The following is a 19,338-nucleotide window of genomic DNA, read 5'->3' as shown; positions in this document are numbered from 1 at the left end:
TCCACCTGAAACAGCTCCTACCAAGCCACGGCTGCTTAAGGAGTATCTTCATCGGTGTGGGTACGCAACGTCAACACTGTGCTTGGAGTGTGAGATCGTCGAGGAGACACCGGAGCGTCTTTGAATGTCCGAGGTTTGAAGTCTTTGAATGTCCGAGGAGAGTCTTTGAATGTCCGAGGTTTGAAGTGACGTGCAGGGAGCTACTTAAAACGGGAGGACCGGACATCGACCCGGATAATGTAGCCTACAGAATGACAAGCGACGTAAAGACGTGGAACGCAGTAAACAGAGATATGATGTAGATCAGTGATTCTCAACCTGGGATCCGCGGACCCCTAGGGGGCCGCGAAGTCATTGCTGGGAGTCCGCGAAGAAAAATATATTTTCCGAGTGCATATTGAAATTTCACGTCATGTTTCCTAACAAATTGAAAATAACATATTGATAGCATACAAAATTGATGTTTATCTATGGGGGTCCGCAGCAACCCAGTGTGATATCTAAGAAGTCCGTGGTACGAAAAAGGTTGAGAACCGCTGATGTAGGTCACGACCGTCTTGCAATGGAATGGACATCGAACAACGGTTTCGGGAGAACAATCACCGCCAGGGAACTCTCCGCAGGAATAAGCTAGATTCACCACCGAGGACTAGTCGAGTAGACTGCAACAGAGAAGCGAGTATGAGTCGTCGAAACGCCAGCGAATCGGACGTCACGCTCCATGCGGATTCGTCAGACCGACCACGGCACCCCACCGGTTGCTCCGACAGAAAAATAGCGAAAACCAAAGAAGAATAGATATTGGGAGAACTTTATTCGCCAGGGAACTCTCCGTTAGCGTAAGCTAGATTCACCGCTGGGGATTAGACTGAGTAGACAGCGACGAGACACCACTAGTCGCGGGTCATCGGCGCACCAGTGCACCGGACACCCTGCTTCGCCAGAATCACCGAACTGACCTCGGCACCTAGCTGATTAGCTCAATCTCGGGAGATTTTCTCTCGCCGGGGAATTCTCTGTCGGAGTAGGTCAGGTCCATCGTCAGGGAATAGACCGAGTTGTTCGCGAACAAGTCGAGGTGCTGAATGGATCATCAAGGAAGTAGTGCCAAATGGCCCAAGAAGAGAACTAAAGGGCTTAAAGGAGTTGCGGTGCTAAATGGCACCGGTTACGGAGCCAAAGGGCTCAAGAAGTTGTAGTACTGAACCAAATCGGTATCGGGAGGTATCGGGAGAACTTCTTTCGTCTGGGACCTCACCGTCAGCGTACAGTCCGATTCACTGCCGGGAACGAGACCGCGTAGATTGCAACGATACACCACCAGCCGCGCCGGGGCTCCAGCAAACCGGATGCCCTACTCTACCGGAATCGCCGAACTGACCGCAGCACCTGGCTGGTTGGCTCACTTTCGAACTTCTCTCGCCGGGGAACTTCTCGTCGGAGTAAGCTAGATCTATCGTCGGGGACTAGACTGAGTAGTTCGCGTACCAGTCGGAAGCTCAACGAGGAAGTGGTACTGAATTGCACAAGGGAACTGAAGGGCTCAGTAAATTAGACAGTCGGAAGTTTGCCGCCCAGATTGTCCTCGTAGGGGAAGAGCATTAATTCTATACCAACAGCTAGCTTTCCTACCTTGACTACCCAAACCCGTTCCCTGAGTTGTTGGTTTTGAACATTTTTTTGTCCTGCTCAGAATGTTTTTGAACATTTTTTCATATATATACAAAAAAATTTCATATCCCCCCCCGAAAAATTTTCTTACTACGCCACTGTACGACAGATTTGAGCACCCAGCACACTACGCTTCTATGGATGACGTCATCCTCGACTATTTAAAGAATACCATTCCTCGAGCGAATTCATTCTCCCATCGAACGACGGGCCGTAAAGAACAGCAGTAGCAATCAGGAATATTGACAATGCGCTGCGATGAGTGCTGCATTTGATCACTGCTACCGCTGGGGGTGGGTAAATATGCAATAAATAAATTTTTAAACGAATGCATATCATATGCATTGTTTAGCACTGTCTAAGTGGTTCTTTTTAGCATTCATATATGTGGGGAAAAACTGTACATACTTTTAATATGATGACAAACGATGTAAAATGTTTGAAGTATTCGTAAAATATAACGCTGTTTTTTTTACATTGCATATAGATTAATCCACGTTTATATCCAAACACATAAAATATGTACACGTTTCGTTGGCATCAAATAACTCAATTGATGTTTGACAACCCGGTTGTCAACGACTACTTAACAAAATGAATACTTTGTCCGACCATATCCGTGAAGAGAGTAAACGTGCGATATTTCGATTATTGTATCGATTTTGCGGGCTGTTTTAGGCAAGACTAAGAGAAACGATAGCAATGAAATTGAAAGATAGGTATTCTAGAGCGAATCAGTTATAAACATAACACAGAAAACTAGGACTAGGCAGGCTCATATGACCATGATCGAAAGGAAATGTAAAGAATACATTGCCTTCTGCTGGTAGGAGTTGGGCTTTCCACCCAAGTCGCTTTTCAATGTCACCGTGGTCGTGTCCTGCACACAACCCTTTAATTTTTTGATGTTGTGGAATTACTCTGGAAGCTGATTAAACTCATTGAACATTATATTCAATTGCAAATGCCTCAAGAAATCTTCACTCAAATAAAAGATGCAGAACGAATGCTTGGCATGCGGAAACTCAGCTTGCGTTAATTTCTCGGCGAACGACAGATAAATTGCACATCACTAAAATAAGCTAAACTCTCTTGTTTAAAATCAGTCTCATTTTTGAATAACGCTCAGCAACCTCTTCATGTTGTTTATAAACAACATTTTTTTTAAACAGCTTTAACTTTTGATTTATGCAGAATTTACTCACAAAAACAAGTAAGACCAGTAACTGGGACTATTATCATTCATTTAAGCGCTTAAAGTTATAAGTATTGCCCCTAGAACTGAACTTATAGCTATTAGTCTGATGGAACTCTTCTGGAGCAGTACTATCAGAGATATTTCCAATTAGCGTTGATATGAAATTTTGATATATCTTCGTTATTTCTTATTATTATTGAAAACTTCTAAAACGTATCAATTTGGACCGTCTTCGACTATCTTTTCGTAGCATATAGAATATTGTAAATTTTCTAGAAAAAATGTATGAGCACCAGAAGGTAAGTATTGAGCAGCTTCCAGCACTGCGAAAGAAGTATCTATCAAAGTGGATTTTTCGTGTTTCTTGAATCCTATGAACACTAGAAAAAGTTGGACATGTAAAGGTTAACTTAGATTAGTTTTTACATGCATGCATAGTCCTTGAAGAACAAGCCATGAAAGAAAGAATGATGTAGTTTATAATTCATTCATCGAATGTACGAATATTGATAGTTCTATATTGAGCATCTCCCATATTATTAAACACAATGATTGTGTTCTAGAGGCCATCACAAATAGAACTACGGAAGATTTTTGATACGAGAGAGAGAGTTTATTCGTGTAGTGTGACGAGTTACGAAACAAAAAAGGTATCGTTACAAATCTAAAATCCGTAGCCTAATGTTAATGCTGTACGTAACACTGCCAGGTTCCATAGGTTCCAAAACATAACATCCGTTCATTATTTTGCTTTTTTTTAAATTTTTGGATACAACTGTATTGGTAATACATCTAAGAGGTTTGAAATGTGCTTGTGCCAAAACTAGGGTTGCCACTCCTCCGGGTTTGACCCGGAGACTCCGGTTTTCAGGAGTGATCTCCGGGTCTCCGGGTTTTACATCAATTTCTCCGGGTTTGGTGGGAAGAAGCATAGGTTCAATTTTTTTTGGAATTAATTGATTCTTTACAAAATATTTAAAAAGTCTAAATTAATAATTAACTATTGCTCTGGTTCAGATTTATTTTTCCCGACTAACCCTTCGTTTCAAGGTGGCGAAGAGTTCACCAAATATTGCTAATTTCTTTCACAAAGCAATGAAAATGAAAAACAAATAAAATTTACTACAAATTAACCTTCCGGAAGTCGCGGTAGTGAACTGAGTGCACGCTGCTCTGAAAATCTAGCGAAATCGTCTTAGGAAACCAGCGGCTGCTCGTTCGGTAAGCCATATGCGCGACTTCCGGAGGGTTAAGGAAAGTAATATTTCGCTATTGAAACGTTGCATTCCACTAAGTCGCTCAAAATGGTGTAAAAAAGTTATTTTACTGCAATTTTACCAAATCATTTCACTCTTAGTGGTGCTTATCACCAGCTGCACTAAGGTCTGGCAGATTTGTTTCAATCCAACTGACTAGGTCAACATCAAACGAGTTCTTGCGGTGTTGTTGCTACTCCAGCAGCGATCCTTAACTGGGCTAGGGCGGTGAGTTTTGCCCCTTTGTTGCGAAATTAAAATTTGTTGGTGACGAATAACCGACACCACATAGTGTGATGTCACAGCTCTGCCTCCTTTGCTCTCCTTCTCCTGTTAGCTGTGGAGGAGAGCAATGCTCGTCGACCTCCACAGTGAGAGTAGCTGGTGCTTTTGTATTCTTGGCACTTAGTCAGGGAAGTGTAATACTACACCACATTAAACCGATAAAACCGTTCTCAATCGAGAAAAATTTACAGTTTTACTTTAACGTGGTAATAAAAAGCGATTAAAGTGCTCTAAAATGCCTAGCAATCGCTTTGATTCCAATTTCTGTCTCGTTCCACTCAAAATCCACCACCCCCCAGATCAGTGAAAATCTCCGGGTCAAAGCCTCTCCAGAGGTGGCAATCCTCGCCAAAACTGTTCGCTTAAATGAAGGGATACTTTCCTTATCTCATGTACAGAAAAAAAAATAGAAAAAAACTACACTTGCAAGGGATAAATATCTCGCATGGTACTTTCATTTTGGAGGGAGTCTCTCACTAAAGTTATGTGAATGTATAGTATAGCAAAGCGTAATTTTTTTTCTAACCCTGAAAAACAAGCGTAAGGTTGAAATTTCTATAATAAAAATTGCGATTATTTTTATATTTTTGTGAACTATGCCTATCGTCCATTATGCCTAACGTACATTATGCCAATCGTCCATTATGCTTAACGTATATTATGCCAATCGTCCATTATGCCTAACGTCCTTTATGCCTAACGTATTTACGCGCACCCCTAGCAGTGCATGGTTGTGTATCAGTACTCGATTCCCGTGAACTAAATATTTCTGTGAAATAACGGTTAGATTTAGCTCAATAGTATGTTCAAAAGAATTATAGTAAATAATACGAGTCATGTTTCGGTTAGAACAATTTAGTTCCACATGTTACCGCATTGAGGGTGCGAATACTAACTTTTCAACGGAGAGAGATAGAAATTAGGTATCTTCTACAAAGTTGTAGAACGGGCATTTTGCAGTAATTCTTCCGAGCATATTGATGTTCGATCTCTCTTTTGTGAAAAGTTAGTGTTGGCGCCCTCTATGCGGTCACAGATTGAACTAAAATTTTCTAACCAGAATATGACTCGTATTATTTACTATAATTCTTCTGAACATACTAATGAGTTAATCCTAACCGTTATTTCAGAAAAATGTTTAGTTCGTAGGAATCGAGTACTGATACAAAACCATGCGCTAGTAGGTCCCATGCAAAACTGACTCACACATCACTTCGTTAAAAGTTCAGAGGGATTCCATGAGAAACCGGCCGACCACAAAATTTGAAGTTTAGTTCGGTTTATAAATTGCAATGTTTTGATACAAGAGCAATTTTTTAAAAGGGCTTAGACATTTTTACGTGCATTAATTTCAAACATTTTTTGGTCGGTTACTGTATTTTATACAGCAAAACTTTCTGAGAACGAGTGACAGGGAATGAATTTTTCGTAGCGAAAAAAATATGGTGTTATCTATCTATCTATATATATATATATATATATATATATATATATATATATATATATATATATATATATATATATATATATATATATATATATATATATATATATATATATATATATATATATATATATATATATATATATATATATATATATATATATATATATATATATATATATATATATATATATATATATAAGTCAATGTTTGTTTGTATATGATTTATAGACTCCCAAACGACTTAACCGATTGCTGAAAAAATTGCACATAGTAGGCATTTGTTATGGAGCGTGTTTGTGTGCTATTAGTTGGGGATTATATGTCCGCCAGATGGTGCTTCGGAACAAATGTTGTTTTCCTCCTATTTCGTTGATAGTCGCAGCAATGCGCGATGGGTATTAGCTAGTTTTTCATAAAAACAAAAATTTGTGTTGAAAATTTAAATTGCAAAAAAAACCTATTTTCTGTACGTTTCATTTAAAATTAACGTTAACAAATGAACCCCCCCCCCTTGAGAATTTTCTACGCACGGGCTTTAGCTTTTAAATGGTTTACAATATCGCCTTGATGTCAAAGAGAAAGTTACAGGAAATGTTATGGGCCTTTTGAAAAACTTATTGTTGTTGATGGAGAAATGCGAATAACTTCTGAAATGGTCGTAATAAAACAAAAAAATATGTTGTTAAACAAAATTTAAAATATTTTGAGAAATACCACATTTTAGAAAAAAAAATATTAGCATTTTGAAATGGCGTTTAGAATTCAAAAATAAAATAATATTTTAGACTGGAAGTAGCATGAATTATAAAAATATGTCAAAAGTTGTTGCTAGGAAAACTTTTTTATTGAAAGCTTCTCTATGATAAAAACACACTGAAAAAGTTTCTTTTACGTCTTCAAAACGATAAACATAAGATTTTTGACATTTTATGATGGGGCAACACGAATAACTTTTAAAAAGGGCATAATACCGCGAATTAACTGTTTATGTTGGAACAAAATTTCAAATACCTCGAAAACTATCCCATTTGAAGATTTTTGTTAATCGCATTTTAATTTAAAACAATACTTAGAATTATATTTTGTAATAAAATTACTGCTTTGTATGTCAATCAGTATGGAATTTAAAAACATGTATAAAGTTATTGTTAGAAAAACTTTTTTACCGATAAGTTCTTCATCATACAATCACATTCAAAGTACTTCTTTTCTCTTCAGGTTTTTGTTGACGAAATGTAAAAAATTAGAAAAAAATGGTTTTTTTTGCAATTTAAATTTTTGTCACAAAGTTTTGTTTTTATGAAAATGACAGAACATTTTTTTCAGTGTATATTTTTTCGTACAGAAATATTCATTCCCTGTCACTCGTTCTCAGAAAGTGTTGCTGAATAAAATACAGTAAGCGAACAAAAAAAATATTGAAATTAATGCACGTAGAAATGTCTACGCCCTTTTAAAACATTGTTCGTGAGTCAAAATTATCTTACTAAGTGTGGAAAATATTTAGTCTTCTATGCCGGTCAAATGTTTAAAGTTTCATTGGAATCTAAGATGGTCGGTCACGATTTTAAAGATTTTCGGACGGATCTTCGTGGAATTCTTCATTAACTTCTTTTAACGAAGCCGGATTGACTAGCAAACCTATTTTGTTGTCCAAAAACCGCATGGTACTTTTTTTTAAAAAGTACATAATATAGCGTACCATTGGAAAAATATTTTCTTCTTCTTTCCAAACCACTTTAAAATCTGTTGAAAAATGATCGCGTAGAAAAAAATTTCTTGCTGAAAATCCTGCAAATGTTTTTTTGTTATAAAGCAAGATTTTGAGGGTATACACTCAAGTTTTTTTTTACGCGGTTTTTTTTTGCGCGGTATTTTTTTACGCGGTTTTTTTACGCGGATTTTGAAATTTACGCGGTTTTCATTTACGCGGATTTTGAAATTTACGCGGTTTTCATTTACGCGGTTTTTGAAATTTACGCGGTTTTCATTTACGCGGTTTTTGAAATTTACGCGGTTTTCATTTACGCGGATTTTGGAATTTACGCGGTAACCATCAATGAGGTTCCCTTTATCGCGGATTCTTAAATTTAAGTGGTCTTCATTTACGCGGATTTTGAAATTTACGCGGTTTTCATTTACGCGGATTTTGAAATTTACGCGGTTTTCATTTACGCGGATTTTGAAATTTACGCGGTTTTCATTTACGCGGATTTTGAAATTTACGCGGTTTTCATTTACGCGGATTTTGAAATTTACGCGGTTTTCATTTACGCGGCTCGTATCCCCCGCGTAAAAAAAAAACCTGAGTGTATTAAATTGATCCAACGTGGTTTTGTGCTATATTTGACGAGATCTACAACCTTTAACAGACCACTTTAATAGTACAATCAATTTTTTTGTGGCACTGATGTTCGATTCAAGTTTTCAATGTAAGAATTATAACTGTCGTTTTTAACCGACATCAGCAAATAGCAACTTGTCACTAGTCGGCGCTACCTGCCAGCCGATTTTCAGCAATTACAATACAGAGCTTGCGTGTTTGAAGTTTTAAAGTTCAACTGAGAAAACTTGGAAAAGCGGCCATCTTGGAAAACGAAAAAAGGAGTTTTTTCTAATTCAAATTTGAAAATCTTCATGAAAATCAATCAGTAATACTCTGCCCCGAATACATTAATTCAATTTCATAAAGATTTTTCATCGGCGTGAGAAAAAATCTGCTTTTTTCGTTTTCCACAAGCCCGTGCGCAGAAAATGCTCATGGGGAGGGTTTTGATTTTTCTACGTTTCTTATAAATGAAAGGGTAAACTTTGACGACTTTTTATGAGACCTGGAAGGCCGAGTATTGTGTACCAATCGACTCAGCTCAACAAATTGGAAAAATGTCTATTATCGAGAAGGAATGGAATTGGTTAGCGGTAGTGTCTGATTGGTTTGAAGTAGTTAATCCTACCGACTAAACAACCTCCTGTATCTTGCCATCCTCATCCATCCGGCGCCACCGTTAAACCGTATAAACATTGTTCCTAAAATCGTGAATTAAGTACCATGAATTCTGTAATATTCACGTTTTTACGCTGCGAAAACAAAACTGTGAACAAAAATCATGTATTTTATAATTATGTTCAATTTCGCTTTAGTGACGCCCTCATCACGTGGAAATAGTGTCAATATTTGGTTTTGTTTTGTGAAATTCAGTTACGGTTTCCTTGTCATTACCAAATCGATTATCTGTGCGTGACTAGTTCACAACTTTATGATCATTAAACTCAGTTGACTCATGATGTTATTCATAGATTTAGGCACATTATTTCGCAAAATCAACACATTGTGGATATTTTCTCGTGATCTATTTCACGAAACTCGGAATTTTATTCATAGATCCATTCAATCCTCGTGAACTAATTCGTGATGCCTAATATATTAGTCAAGACTTACCATTCGTGCTCACAATATCATGAAATATTATTCATGTATTCAAGAACTCGTTCATGATTCCTGGTATAATAGTCACGACTGACCATGCGTACCCGTGAAATAAATCACAAAATTATAAAATGTTATTCATGTCGCGAACTAGCTCATTTTATCTAGTATAATAGTCACAAGTTACCATTCGTGCTTGTGAAATAGTTCACAAATCCATCAAATATTATTCATGTAATCGTAAACAGGTTCATGATTCCTAATTGAGTTCTACAAGATGACGACACGAATGAACTCATGATGAATGAAGTTCATGTTTGACAATTCTCGGTGGTTTGTTTACTTTGTCAGTTGCGTGAGTGCGAGTGCAACGGGTGCTCATCTGTTACATTCGAACTCACGTAACTTCCACGTAAGCAAACCACCGAGAATTGTCAAACGAAGTTCATCCGGCTGATTTGTGGGGCTATGTCGGTTGGTGTAAAACCTAGTATATTGCTCACGATCCAATATCCGTGCTCGTGAAATGGTTCTCAAGTTCATTACATATTGCTCGTGTATTCGTGAACTGGTTCATGATTTCTAGTATAATGAAATTTTTACGTGAACTACTTTCACAAAATTTGGAGTATTAGTCGTGGAATCATTCCGTGCACTTTTCATGAAATATCCAGCTGCTAGCGACCAATAATAGATACAAGCTGTAGATACAAAAACTATTAGGACCTCGAACATCGTTATTCATTTGATACGGTTCAGTGTGATGTCTGGACAGAAAACGAAAACTGCGCTGAGCGCCACAAATTGTGGTCGTGATATAGTTTACAGAACAAGATACCAGTCACACTTTTATGATCCAGTTCACCTTATCACGTTACAACGAGTAAAAAACCGATAGTAACCAAAAAATAACAGATCGCGACAAGGCGAAAAGAAATTATGAATACCACGATGAAACTGCTGATATCATGTCACATTACTTCACGTGTCAAATTTGAAAGTAAGCTCTAGAATAAAATATCACGATAAGATAAACAAAAATTTCAAAAATCGTGACTAAAGTCCTGAAATTATAATCATAAATTACACAACTCGTGACAAAAATAGCAAAAATTGTCACTAAGATCCTGAAATCATGAACATAAATAAAAATGAATCCCTACTCGTGACTAAAATATTACGACAACATGAACAGAAATTATGAAAACCATGACAATGTTCCTGCAGTCATGGACATAAATCACATTACTCATTAATGAATCATTCAAAATCGTGACAAGGATCCTGAAATTATGAGCATGAATCACTCTACTCATGACTGAAATCTCAAGATAACGTGAATAGAAATTATGAAAATCGCGACAAAGATCATTAAATCATGAACATAGATCCCGCTACAATGGCATAACAATCGGATAGTAAATTCATGAATAAAATAGCACGGTAACGTTATACGAAATCACAAAAATCGGGAATTAGCTCCGGAAATCATCAAAATCGTATGACTGACGGATGTGTATTCCCAAATTATTAACAATACTCATAACAAAATCTGAACATGTCCAGCGAACAACAGTAATCCAACCAAACATTTGAATGTAATGCCATGTATATAGTCGGGACGATCTAGTTTTGTGGAAACACAAATTGTTTCGAGGCTTATTACTCATAATTTCAGAAACTTGGTCCCGGTTTTCGTAAATCGTTCAGTTCACGAAATAGCGATTATTTTTTTATGGATTTATGATCGGATTTTTTCCGCGTAGACACTACTTCAGTGGGGATTGTACTCATGCTCTTTTTATTTTGTGTTAATCGTTCATGTTTTTTTTCCATTGATGGTTTTTCTTGTTTGCTGTCCAATCTTCTCGGTATATCTGACCTGCTCAGATCTGCTGCAAATGTCGTCATCTGTTGAGACATGAGCCGATCCAGAGATGTCGACCATAATGATTTACATCTCTTTACAACCACCTTCGCAGGGTTTCTTATCCTTCTTGGCGTTAGCCGTTCCTATTTATTTGCTAGCTGCTGCTGAGAATTTTTCGGCGGCGGTATTCCTCCCGATACCGATGACCATTTTCGCGGGCCATTTAGCTGTCAGTCACTCCGATGGAGAGATCATCGGCAATAAATAATAATAACGACATCTTGATTTTCTCTGACATCATGCTTTTTCCTTAGATCACTTTGCTAGTCCGCTGACCGACCTTTGCTGTGAAGCTGATCTACTCACAACTAGTGCTAATATCGAAACATGCCGAAACATGAACCGATCCAGAGATGCCGACCAACATAACGTACACCCCTTACCAGCCACCTTCGCGAGGTTTCTTCCTTGGTATTTTCAACGACTTGTTTCTAGAGTGACCGAACTCGAATGACACGGCTCGCTGTATAATTTCATCCCTGAACAGGAAGTTTATAATATTTTGAAAGTAATTCAAAACCCCCATGGGAGGGGTTTGAACCCCTGAAACCCTCCCCTTGCGCACGGGCCTGGTTTCCCAAGATTAGTGAGGCGTTCTTAGTTGAACCTTAATACAATCATGAACAATGTTTAACAAAAATCGATACTAAATTAGTTATAGAATTTGCGTTTCGACTTCGTTTCATCAGTATCCGACACTAACTTAGTGTGCAAAGTAAGCTAGCCCTGGATTGGCGCTAGTTCCAAAAACGGTGACACATTTAGTGTTCCTGAGCAAAGCCTTTAGTCAAGCATGGATCTCATTTTGGGCTGATGAGAACTAATGTAATCGAAACATTTGGTTTGGCTTAGAATATCAATTCCAGATGCGCGGACATCACGCTTGACTAGAAGTTTTCTCGGGAACACAATTTGGATCCCCGTTTTAGGAGTTAGCGTTAATCCGACGTTACCTTAACCCTGTCACTAAGTTAGTGTCGGATTATAATGAGACAAAGTCGAAACGTAAATAGTATAACTAATTTTGTAATAGGGTTTGTGCTCTTCACGCGCAAAGATGATTTTAAACAATTTTCGCCTTAAGGGAAAAATATAGCTTTACCTTAATTGTTCTCCACTAAGGAAGTATAGTGAAAAATTGATAAAATCATCAATAAAATTATAACATTTTTTTTCTTTTTCTACTATATACGTTAGTTTTAAGATCCATGTAGTTTGCAAGTTTGAACTACTTTAGAATCATATTTAAAAAATCACTGGAAGAGAAATAATTTTAAATATATTATAGTAAAGCTATAGTAAATATCTTAATCGTATACCTACACAGTTGACATCACTTATGGCTGAATATACATTATACCAATTATAAAACCAAAAATAATCAAACTATATTACAATTATATAATAATAAATGGTCAACCTGCCTTCTTTCATATCACAGGTTCTCGTCGCTTGCTTTCTCCGCCCGTTCAAAATGGCGGCCAGCTCTAAACGGCCGCCGTGTTCCCACGAAGATGTCAATTCAATTTTTCTCAATTCGGAAACGGTACTGTTCCTGCACCAGATCTTCCTCAAAGGACTCACCTCGCGGCTTGAGTCGTGGCCGACGTTGGTACTTGGTAAGACAATAAACAAACTAAATAAACTCTACCACAGTTTCACTATAACCTGAAAAAGTTTCCCTCCTCTCGTTTGGCCTGAACAGTGTGCTTCATCTCATCGCATACAGCACTGTCAAATAAAATTAGCTTTAATTTCTACCTGCATTTCTAGGTGATTTGTTCGACATGCTACTGCCCATGCTGAGCATCTACCAGGAGTACGTCCGCAATCATCACTATAGCCTACAGGTATTGACCGAGTGTAAAAGCAATTCTAACTTCGCGACGGTCCTAAAACGACTGGAAGCGAAACCGACATGCCAGGGACGAAGTTTGGAAACCTTTCTGACGTACCCAATGCATCAGGTTCCTCGCTACATAATCACGCTGCACGAGTTACTGGCCCACACTCCGCATGACCACGTGGAACGCAAAAGCTTGCAGAACGCGCGCCAGCAGTTGGAGGACCTTTCGCGCCAAATGCATGACGAAGTTTCGGAGACGGAAAATCTGCGGAAAAATCTAGCCGTAGAGCGCATGATCGTCGAGGGGTGCGACATTTTGCTCGACGTGAACCAAGTGTTTGTCCGGCAGGGTGAGCTTTCTTGTCGTCGTGGTCGGAAGCTTTTATAGCATCGGAACGACTGATCTGGATAATGGACGCTTATTATGGTTTCGACATTCTTTCGTTACAGGAAGTCTCGTTCAAGTGCCACCAGGAAGAGGGAGGATTCGAAGTCGGTTGGCTTCGTTCAAAAGCGAACGTGATGCTGTGCGGCAATGCTTTCTCTTCTCGAATCATATGATAATCGCAACCAGGTGAGAGCTTTTTCGGTGTTTCTTTCTCGTATATCAAAGCGTTTCGTTTTATCTAAACACAAGAGCAGTAAATTGAACATCTAATTTCAAAATAACAAATTGGTTAATAGATCAGACGATTCATATTTATCAGATCCATTAATTTCCCCCGGAATAATACAAATCAATAATTCCTCTAATTTTTGAAGCGGAGAACAAACAAACATTCCGCCTATACGTTAACTTGTAATGTTTGAAATATGGTCCACCCCTTTCTAGAACATCTGGTGGTCGTCTACACCTGCTGCCGGATGTGGGTAAAATTCCGCTGGCGGATGCTACCCTGGTTGAAGACCCAAGTGAAGTACAGCACGATGACGAGGAGGCTTCCGTTTGTTCGGCTTCGACTCGAGGAAGCACGCTGAGTGTTTCCGAATCCGTGAACGCCGGAAATCGTGATTTCAAAATAATTGTCGAAACCAAATCCGGTGCACGACACGGTATCCATCTAATTGCACCCACCATCCAGGATAAGGAAGCATGGATTAGTGACATATCACAATGTTTGGACAACATCCATATGCACTCGTTGCTATCTCCGGGCATCGGTGGTTCATCAGGAGGTAATCAATTCATAGCATCTGTGATCCACGTTGTGTGTTTTTACCGTGTTCTCTCTTTCTCTTTGCTTGTATTGGTGTTTTTGGTTTTCTTCTGTGATACTGGGATAAAAAAAACATGAAGGATCCATCTTTGCAGGGCACCAAGCTCTACGTGCCGATCCGAGATTGTTCAAGGATGATGTTGATATTCGCTTTTCGCGAACGTTGAATTCCTGTAAATTACCTCAAGTTCGCTATGCAACACCGGAACGACTACTGCAACGGTTAACTGATCTACGGTTTTTATCGATCGATTTCCTGAACACGTTCCTGCTAACATATCGAGTGTTCACCGATGGAGAAACGGTACTAAATGCCCTAAAAAGTGTGTTCTATGATCCGCCGGTGGAACCACCCTGTGATTGTGACCATCAGACGGATTTCCTAGAGTTACCCTATCAGGATGGGAGGGCGTCGCCCCGGAGGACATCAGGAGCCAGTTCAGTGTCAGGTATAAAATTGTTTTCAATAAACAACACACAAGGGGATATTTTTAATGATCGATGCTAAAGAACATTATCGAGCCTTACGTATATTATGTTTATTTCTTATTATTTTGTAATGCATTTTTGTAACCTCCTTGAAGTTTTTGTTTTAAATTGGGTCACCATTTTATTATAAAGTAAAGAACAGTTGATAGATTTGACTTTGACAGAACCGCAATGCCTAAACAAGTTGGATTTGATAATTTTGTGTTCCACTCGTCAGTAACTAACACCGACTTGTTATCAGTTAGACAATATATCCAAACTAACACCTACTAACTAAAATAAAGGTTGCGTACTCACAGGCGTTTGGCTGCAATGCCAAAAGACAAGAGTTCGTTTCAATATGCTCGTCAGCGACCCAGAGCCTCGGAGTAAAATAAATTAAATAAACAAAATAAAAAATAAATGAAATGAATGAAATTAATAAAAAAAATATTTAAAAAATGCAATGAATGAATGATATGTATAACATTAATAAAATCAATAAAACGAATAGGATAAAAAAGTAAACAAAATGAATAGCACTGTTAAAATAAATAAAAAGAGGAAGAAAAAACAGAATAAAAGAATTAAATGATTAAAATGAAACATTAAGCGATACTAAAGAGGTTTTAAAATTAATACACTAGATTAAATTGTGTCAAATTTATAATTGGAACAAAATGAATAAAATGAAGGTCTGAAAAATATCAGTCAGTTAATTAAAACGAAGAAATTAACCTAAATATATGACTTTCCAAAAAAGTATATGTAAAATGCATAAAATTAAAACAGTGAACAAAAGAAGTTAAATGAAAGATATGAATAAAATGCATGTTCAGAATGGATTCAAAGAATTAAACGGAACGAATTGACAAAATGAGCCCAAATGACAAAAAAATAATGAAAAGTATGCTGAATGAAATGAATGATTATAATGAAATGATCATATCTTCAAAATTAGCCAAATATTCAAAATGAAAGAAACTGAAAAATAAGTACAGTAAGATTTCATTTTTGGCACGTTCCGTTTTTGGCATGCTCCCATTTTGGCACACTCCGATTTTGGCAACAAATAGGCTCCGTTTTTGGCAGCATTCTTGTTGACAATAATTAGTCTTTGAAAAATATGCAGTAGATATTTGTTTCGTATGAATTGACATCACAGTTGACTTTATTTCCAAACATGGGAGTCATATTAACCCTCAAAGGTGCAAATATTTTTTTTTTCAAATTTTGTTAAAATTGTCTCATAGTTTCAATACATTACTGTGATAATTTTGAGATGTTTTTCGCAATGTTGTTTAAAAACAGCGTTATGCATTTAAGGGTTAACTATATTTTACACTATACGTGTAGTATTTAATGATTACAATAAGTATAGAAATGTATTATTTATGTAAAATATAACTGGTAACAGTGAAACTAGTGTCTGATGGAATCAATTTTTATAGTAAGACCCAGAGTGTGTGCGCGTTAAGAGTCAAGTACAGAGGAATGCGCTACACTGCATAACAGGACTAGTTCTGGAGAAAATCAATAGAACCTTAGCAACACAGCGAGCCTCTTTCTCTTTCGATTATTACGACGTCACTACAAAATTTGGCACTAAATTTTCTGTACATATCGAAAGCCCGTCTTCAGGAATACAAAACTGACAGCTCCCAAATAGATTGTTTTAGCTTCATGAGCCAAAGACAAATTTGTTAGTTTTTTTGGTGATTTTTGAAATGAATGTAATTAGGGTGGTCCTTGTGGTTAGGGTGTTCAAAGTATCGACTGTTTAGATGTATGAAGTTTACCTGCGCAATGCCCTACAATATGATAGCACAAATAAATTGAAGCAAGTTTGCTGAATAAACAAGGCTATCTATAATGGTTAATTTGTTATGATTTTTTTTAAAGATTTGGGGTAGGGTGGCTCTTGAAAAATTGTTCATTAATTTTTAGAAAGAAGGATAACAGCTCCAGTAGCTCAGTCAACACTACCATGCAGTGAATTGTTTGAATTTTGAAGTCCAGTGTACCGAAGAAAAGTGATTATAATTAAATAATATGTTACACCTCCGTAATGAGGGGCATTGTACTCGGGAAGTTCGCAAATATTGTGAGAATTCTACTGGACGACGCACAGTGCCGTACAAAACCTCAAAATTTTATTTTGGATTTTTCATGATTTAACACTTTTCTCCATTTGTGAACAGGTTGAATAGAGTCTTCTAAAAATATTAAGTCTTTAGGACAGGACAAAAAATAGATTTTTTACAGATTTCAAAGGTGAAAGAGATGATCAATTCTGGAAAAAATTGTGTTCAAACCTATGTTATTTAAATGAATATATCGTTTTAGTTAAGATTCCGATTAGGGTCGATTTCATTAGTAAGGTTATTCGGTGGACTTATATTTGCCATTCAATTGAGTCGATATAAGGCTTTCTTCTCAGTCAATCTTTCTGAAGAACAAATAATAAATCGTGCATTAAATTAAAATTATTTATTCAGAGCGGCTGTACTTTTTAGAAACAGTTCGGAAAGATCGCTTGTCGCTCATGATTCTTGAAAATTAGTATAGTTTTCGAAAATAAGTGTCTTGTTTTGCTCCTTCCTGCCTCGAAATATGAAAAAAGGTGATTTTTCATGATATGTCTCAAGGAGACGCATGGTAATGTTTGATTATCCAGGGTTCGCAATATAATTTATAAATGTCTCTTAGCATTATCAATAATTGAAAAAATGTGTATTCTGCTAAAAAATCGCAAAACCATTTTTTTTAAAATGAATTTTCAGATATGGTGCACTTTATATTCGTAAATGTTGAATTTTCAAACCACCCTAGGTGCCAATATTTCGAGGCAAAAAATAAAAAATTAACACCAAATTTGAATTCAGCGACGTAAAACTACCCCAATGTGAAGTTTTCATCAAATTCAAACCTCTTTTGAGGTTTTGTCCGACTTTTGTATGGAAGGTGATCACTGTGCGACAACTGAATTTGATAAAAACATGAATAAAATTGAATTTTCTTATTTTTTTTCTTTCATTTCATTCCATTTCACACATGAATAAAAATCTTTGAAATATTTTTGTAGTCGTAAATTGAGAAATCCAAAACACAAAAAAAATAAGGCTCCATTTTTGGCAACTGAAAAAAATAAAATTGTTGCTAAAAACGGAATCCTACTAGAATGAAACTTAAAAAAAAAAGATTTAAGGGGATGGGAGTGGGGTGTAAGGGTTTTAACGTGAAAAAACACTTTTTTGCGATTTTTTTAGAACTTTCCGTGAAGCAAATTGATCAAAACTTCTATACATTATAGTGTGTTATTTCAAAAACACGCTGTAATTTTTCTATGCAAAAATATCGACAAACGACTCGGTGGCGAAGCTTTTTGTAGAACGTCTCTGGAAAAAGATGATTTGCGATGTTACCTACCATTCAAAAACTACTTAACCGATTTCTTTTAAACTTTGCATACACATTCTATTAAAAAAATACCTAACCCCTACGTTGAGCTCTCGAGATAAATTTTTAATATGGAGTTTTTTTACGCATTTCAAATAAAAATTTATATTTTTAACGAAAAATTCAGCCTTTTTATGAAGAAACAACACCTTAATCGAAAAATTATCTCAAAAACTCAACGTAGGGGTTAAGAAATTGTTGAATGTCAGGTAACACCGCAAATTGTGTTTTTTCAGGAATGTTCTACAAAAAGCATCATCACCGAGTCAGCACGTTATTGAATTGATGCACTATAATGTACAAAAATTTTGATCAATTCTCAGTTTTTTTTACGCTGAAACCCTTAACTCCCCCGCCCGAAGTTAATGAATAAAACGAATTGTACGCATTTGAAAACCATTGTTTCAGATAGCTCTGAAATGAAATCCTACACACTCAGGTTTGTTTGGGCGGTATTTTTACGCAATTTTTTACGCAGATTTCGAAATTTACACGGTTTTCATTTACGTGGATTTTGAACTTTACGCGGTTTTCATTTACGCGGCCTGTATCCCCCGCGTAAAAAACCTGAGTGTATTGGCTATATTGGCGATTGCATTATTGTGGATAGTATAAAAGCCATGCAGTCTATTTCCAGTGATCTCTATAACCGGCGAAATGTTTCATTCGGAATTCTCGCTCTGGAGATATGGATTAATTATTCCTATATAAACCAATACCATGAAAAAAATGGTTCAAACTATTAGAATAAGTAATTGAATTCTTGAAAAAGCAAAGGCCGTTGAAAGTTTCCCTAAACATAAAAACTGCTTTTTTAAACACGTATCTTCTTGAAATTACACTCTTAATTTTTTGCAAATAAATGTGTTTACTCACATTGTTCTTGAAAAAAGTGCGTTTGAGTTTTCAGTACCAATCAGAGTCAATTGTTGCTACATAGTAGTGTATATTGCAAAAATGTAGGTAGATCAACTATCTGTTCAATGCATGAATTGTAATACTTCCGAATTTACTTGTATAATACGGAGCACTCAAACTAAACATGTCAGTGGCGTAGCCAGGGGGGGTTTGGGGGTTAACCCCCCCAAACCAAAATTAATTGGATTGAAAAAAAAACCTGTTTTAATCCACCTA

At 36.8% G+C, this 19,338-nt stretch overlaps 1 protein-coding gene across 4 annotated transcripts in view; it reads left to right on the top strand.

Moving 5' to 3' along the window:
- LOC131683828 (ras-specific guanine nucleotide-releasing factor 2-like) overlaps positions 1-19,338 on the top strand; it is a 542,029-nt gene that overhangs the window by 100,945 nt on the left and 421,746 nt on the right. For 3 of the 4 annotated variants that reach the window (XM_058966166.1, XM_058966165.1, XM_058966163.1), the window contains exons 8-12: positions 12,656-12,833; positions 12,988-13,410; positions 13,511-13,634; positions 13,893-14,236; positions 14,358-14,726. In XM_058966166.1, the coding sequence (XP_058822149.1) occupies positions 12,656-12,833; positions 12,988-13,410; positions 13,511-13,634; positions 13,893-14,236; positions 14,358-14,726 (1,438 nt within the window). The remainder of the gene's footprint in view (positions 1-12,655; positions 12,834-12,987; positions 13,411-13,510; positions 13,635-13,892; positions 14,237-14,357; positions 14,727-19,338) is intronic. The other variant, XM_058966164.1, reaches the window with a different exon arrangement.

Source organism: Topomyia yanbarensis, chromosome 2, assembly GCF_030247195.1.
Source record: "Topomyia yanbarensis strain Yona2022 chromosome 2, ASM3024719v1, whole genome shotgun sequence".
NCBI classification, from domain to species: Eukaryota; Metazoa; Arthropoda; class Insecta; order Diptera; family Culicidae; genus Topomyia; species Topomyia yanbarensis.
The sequence above is the reverse complement of the archived record's forward strand: the minus strand, read 5'-3'. Positions and strand labels throughout refer to the sequence as shown.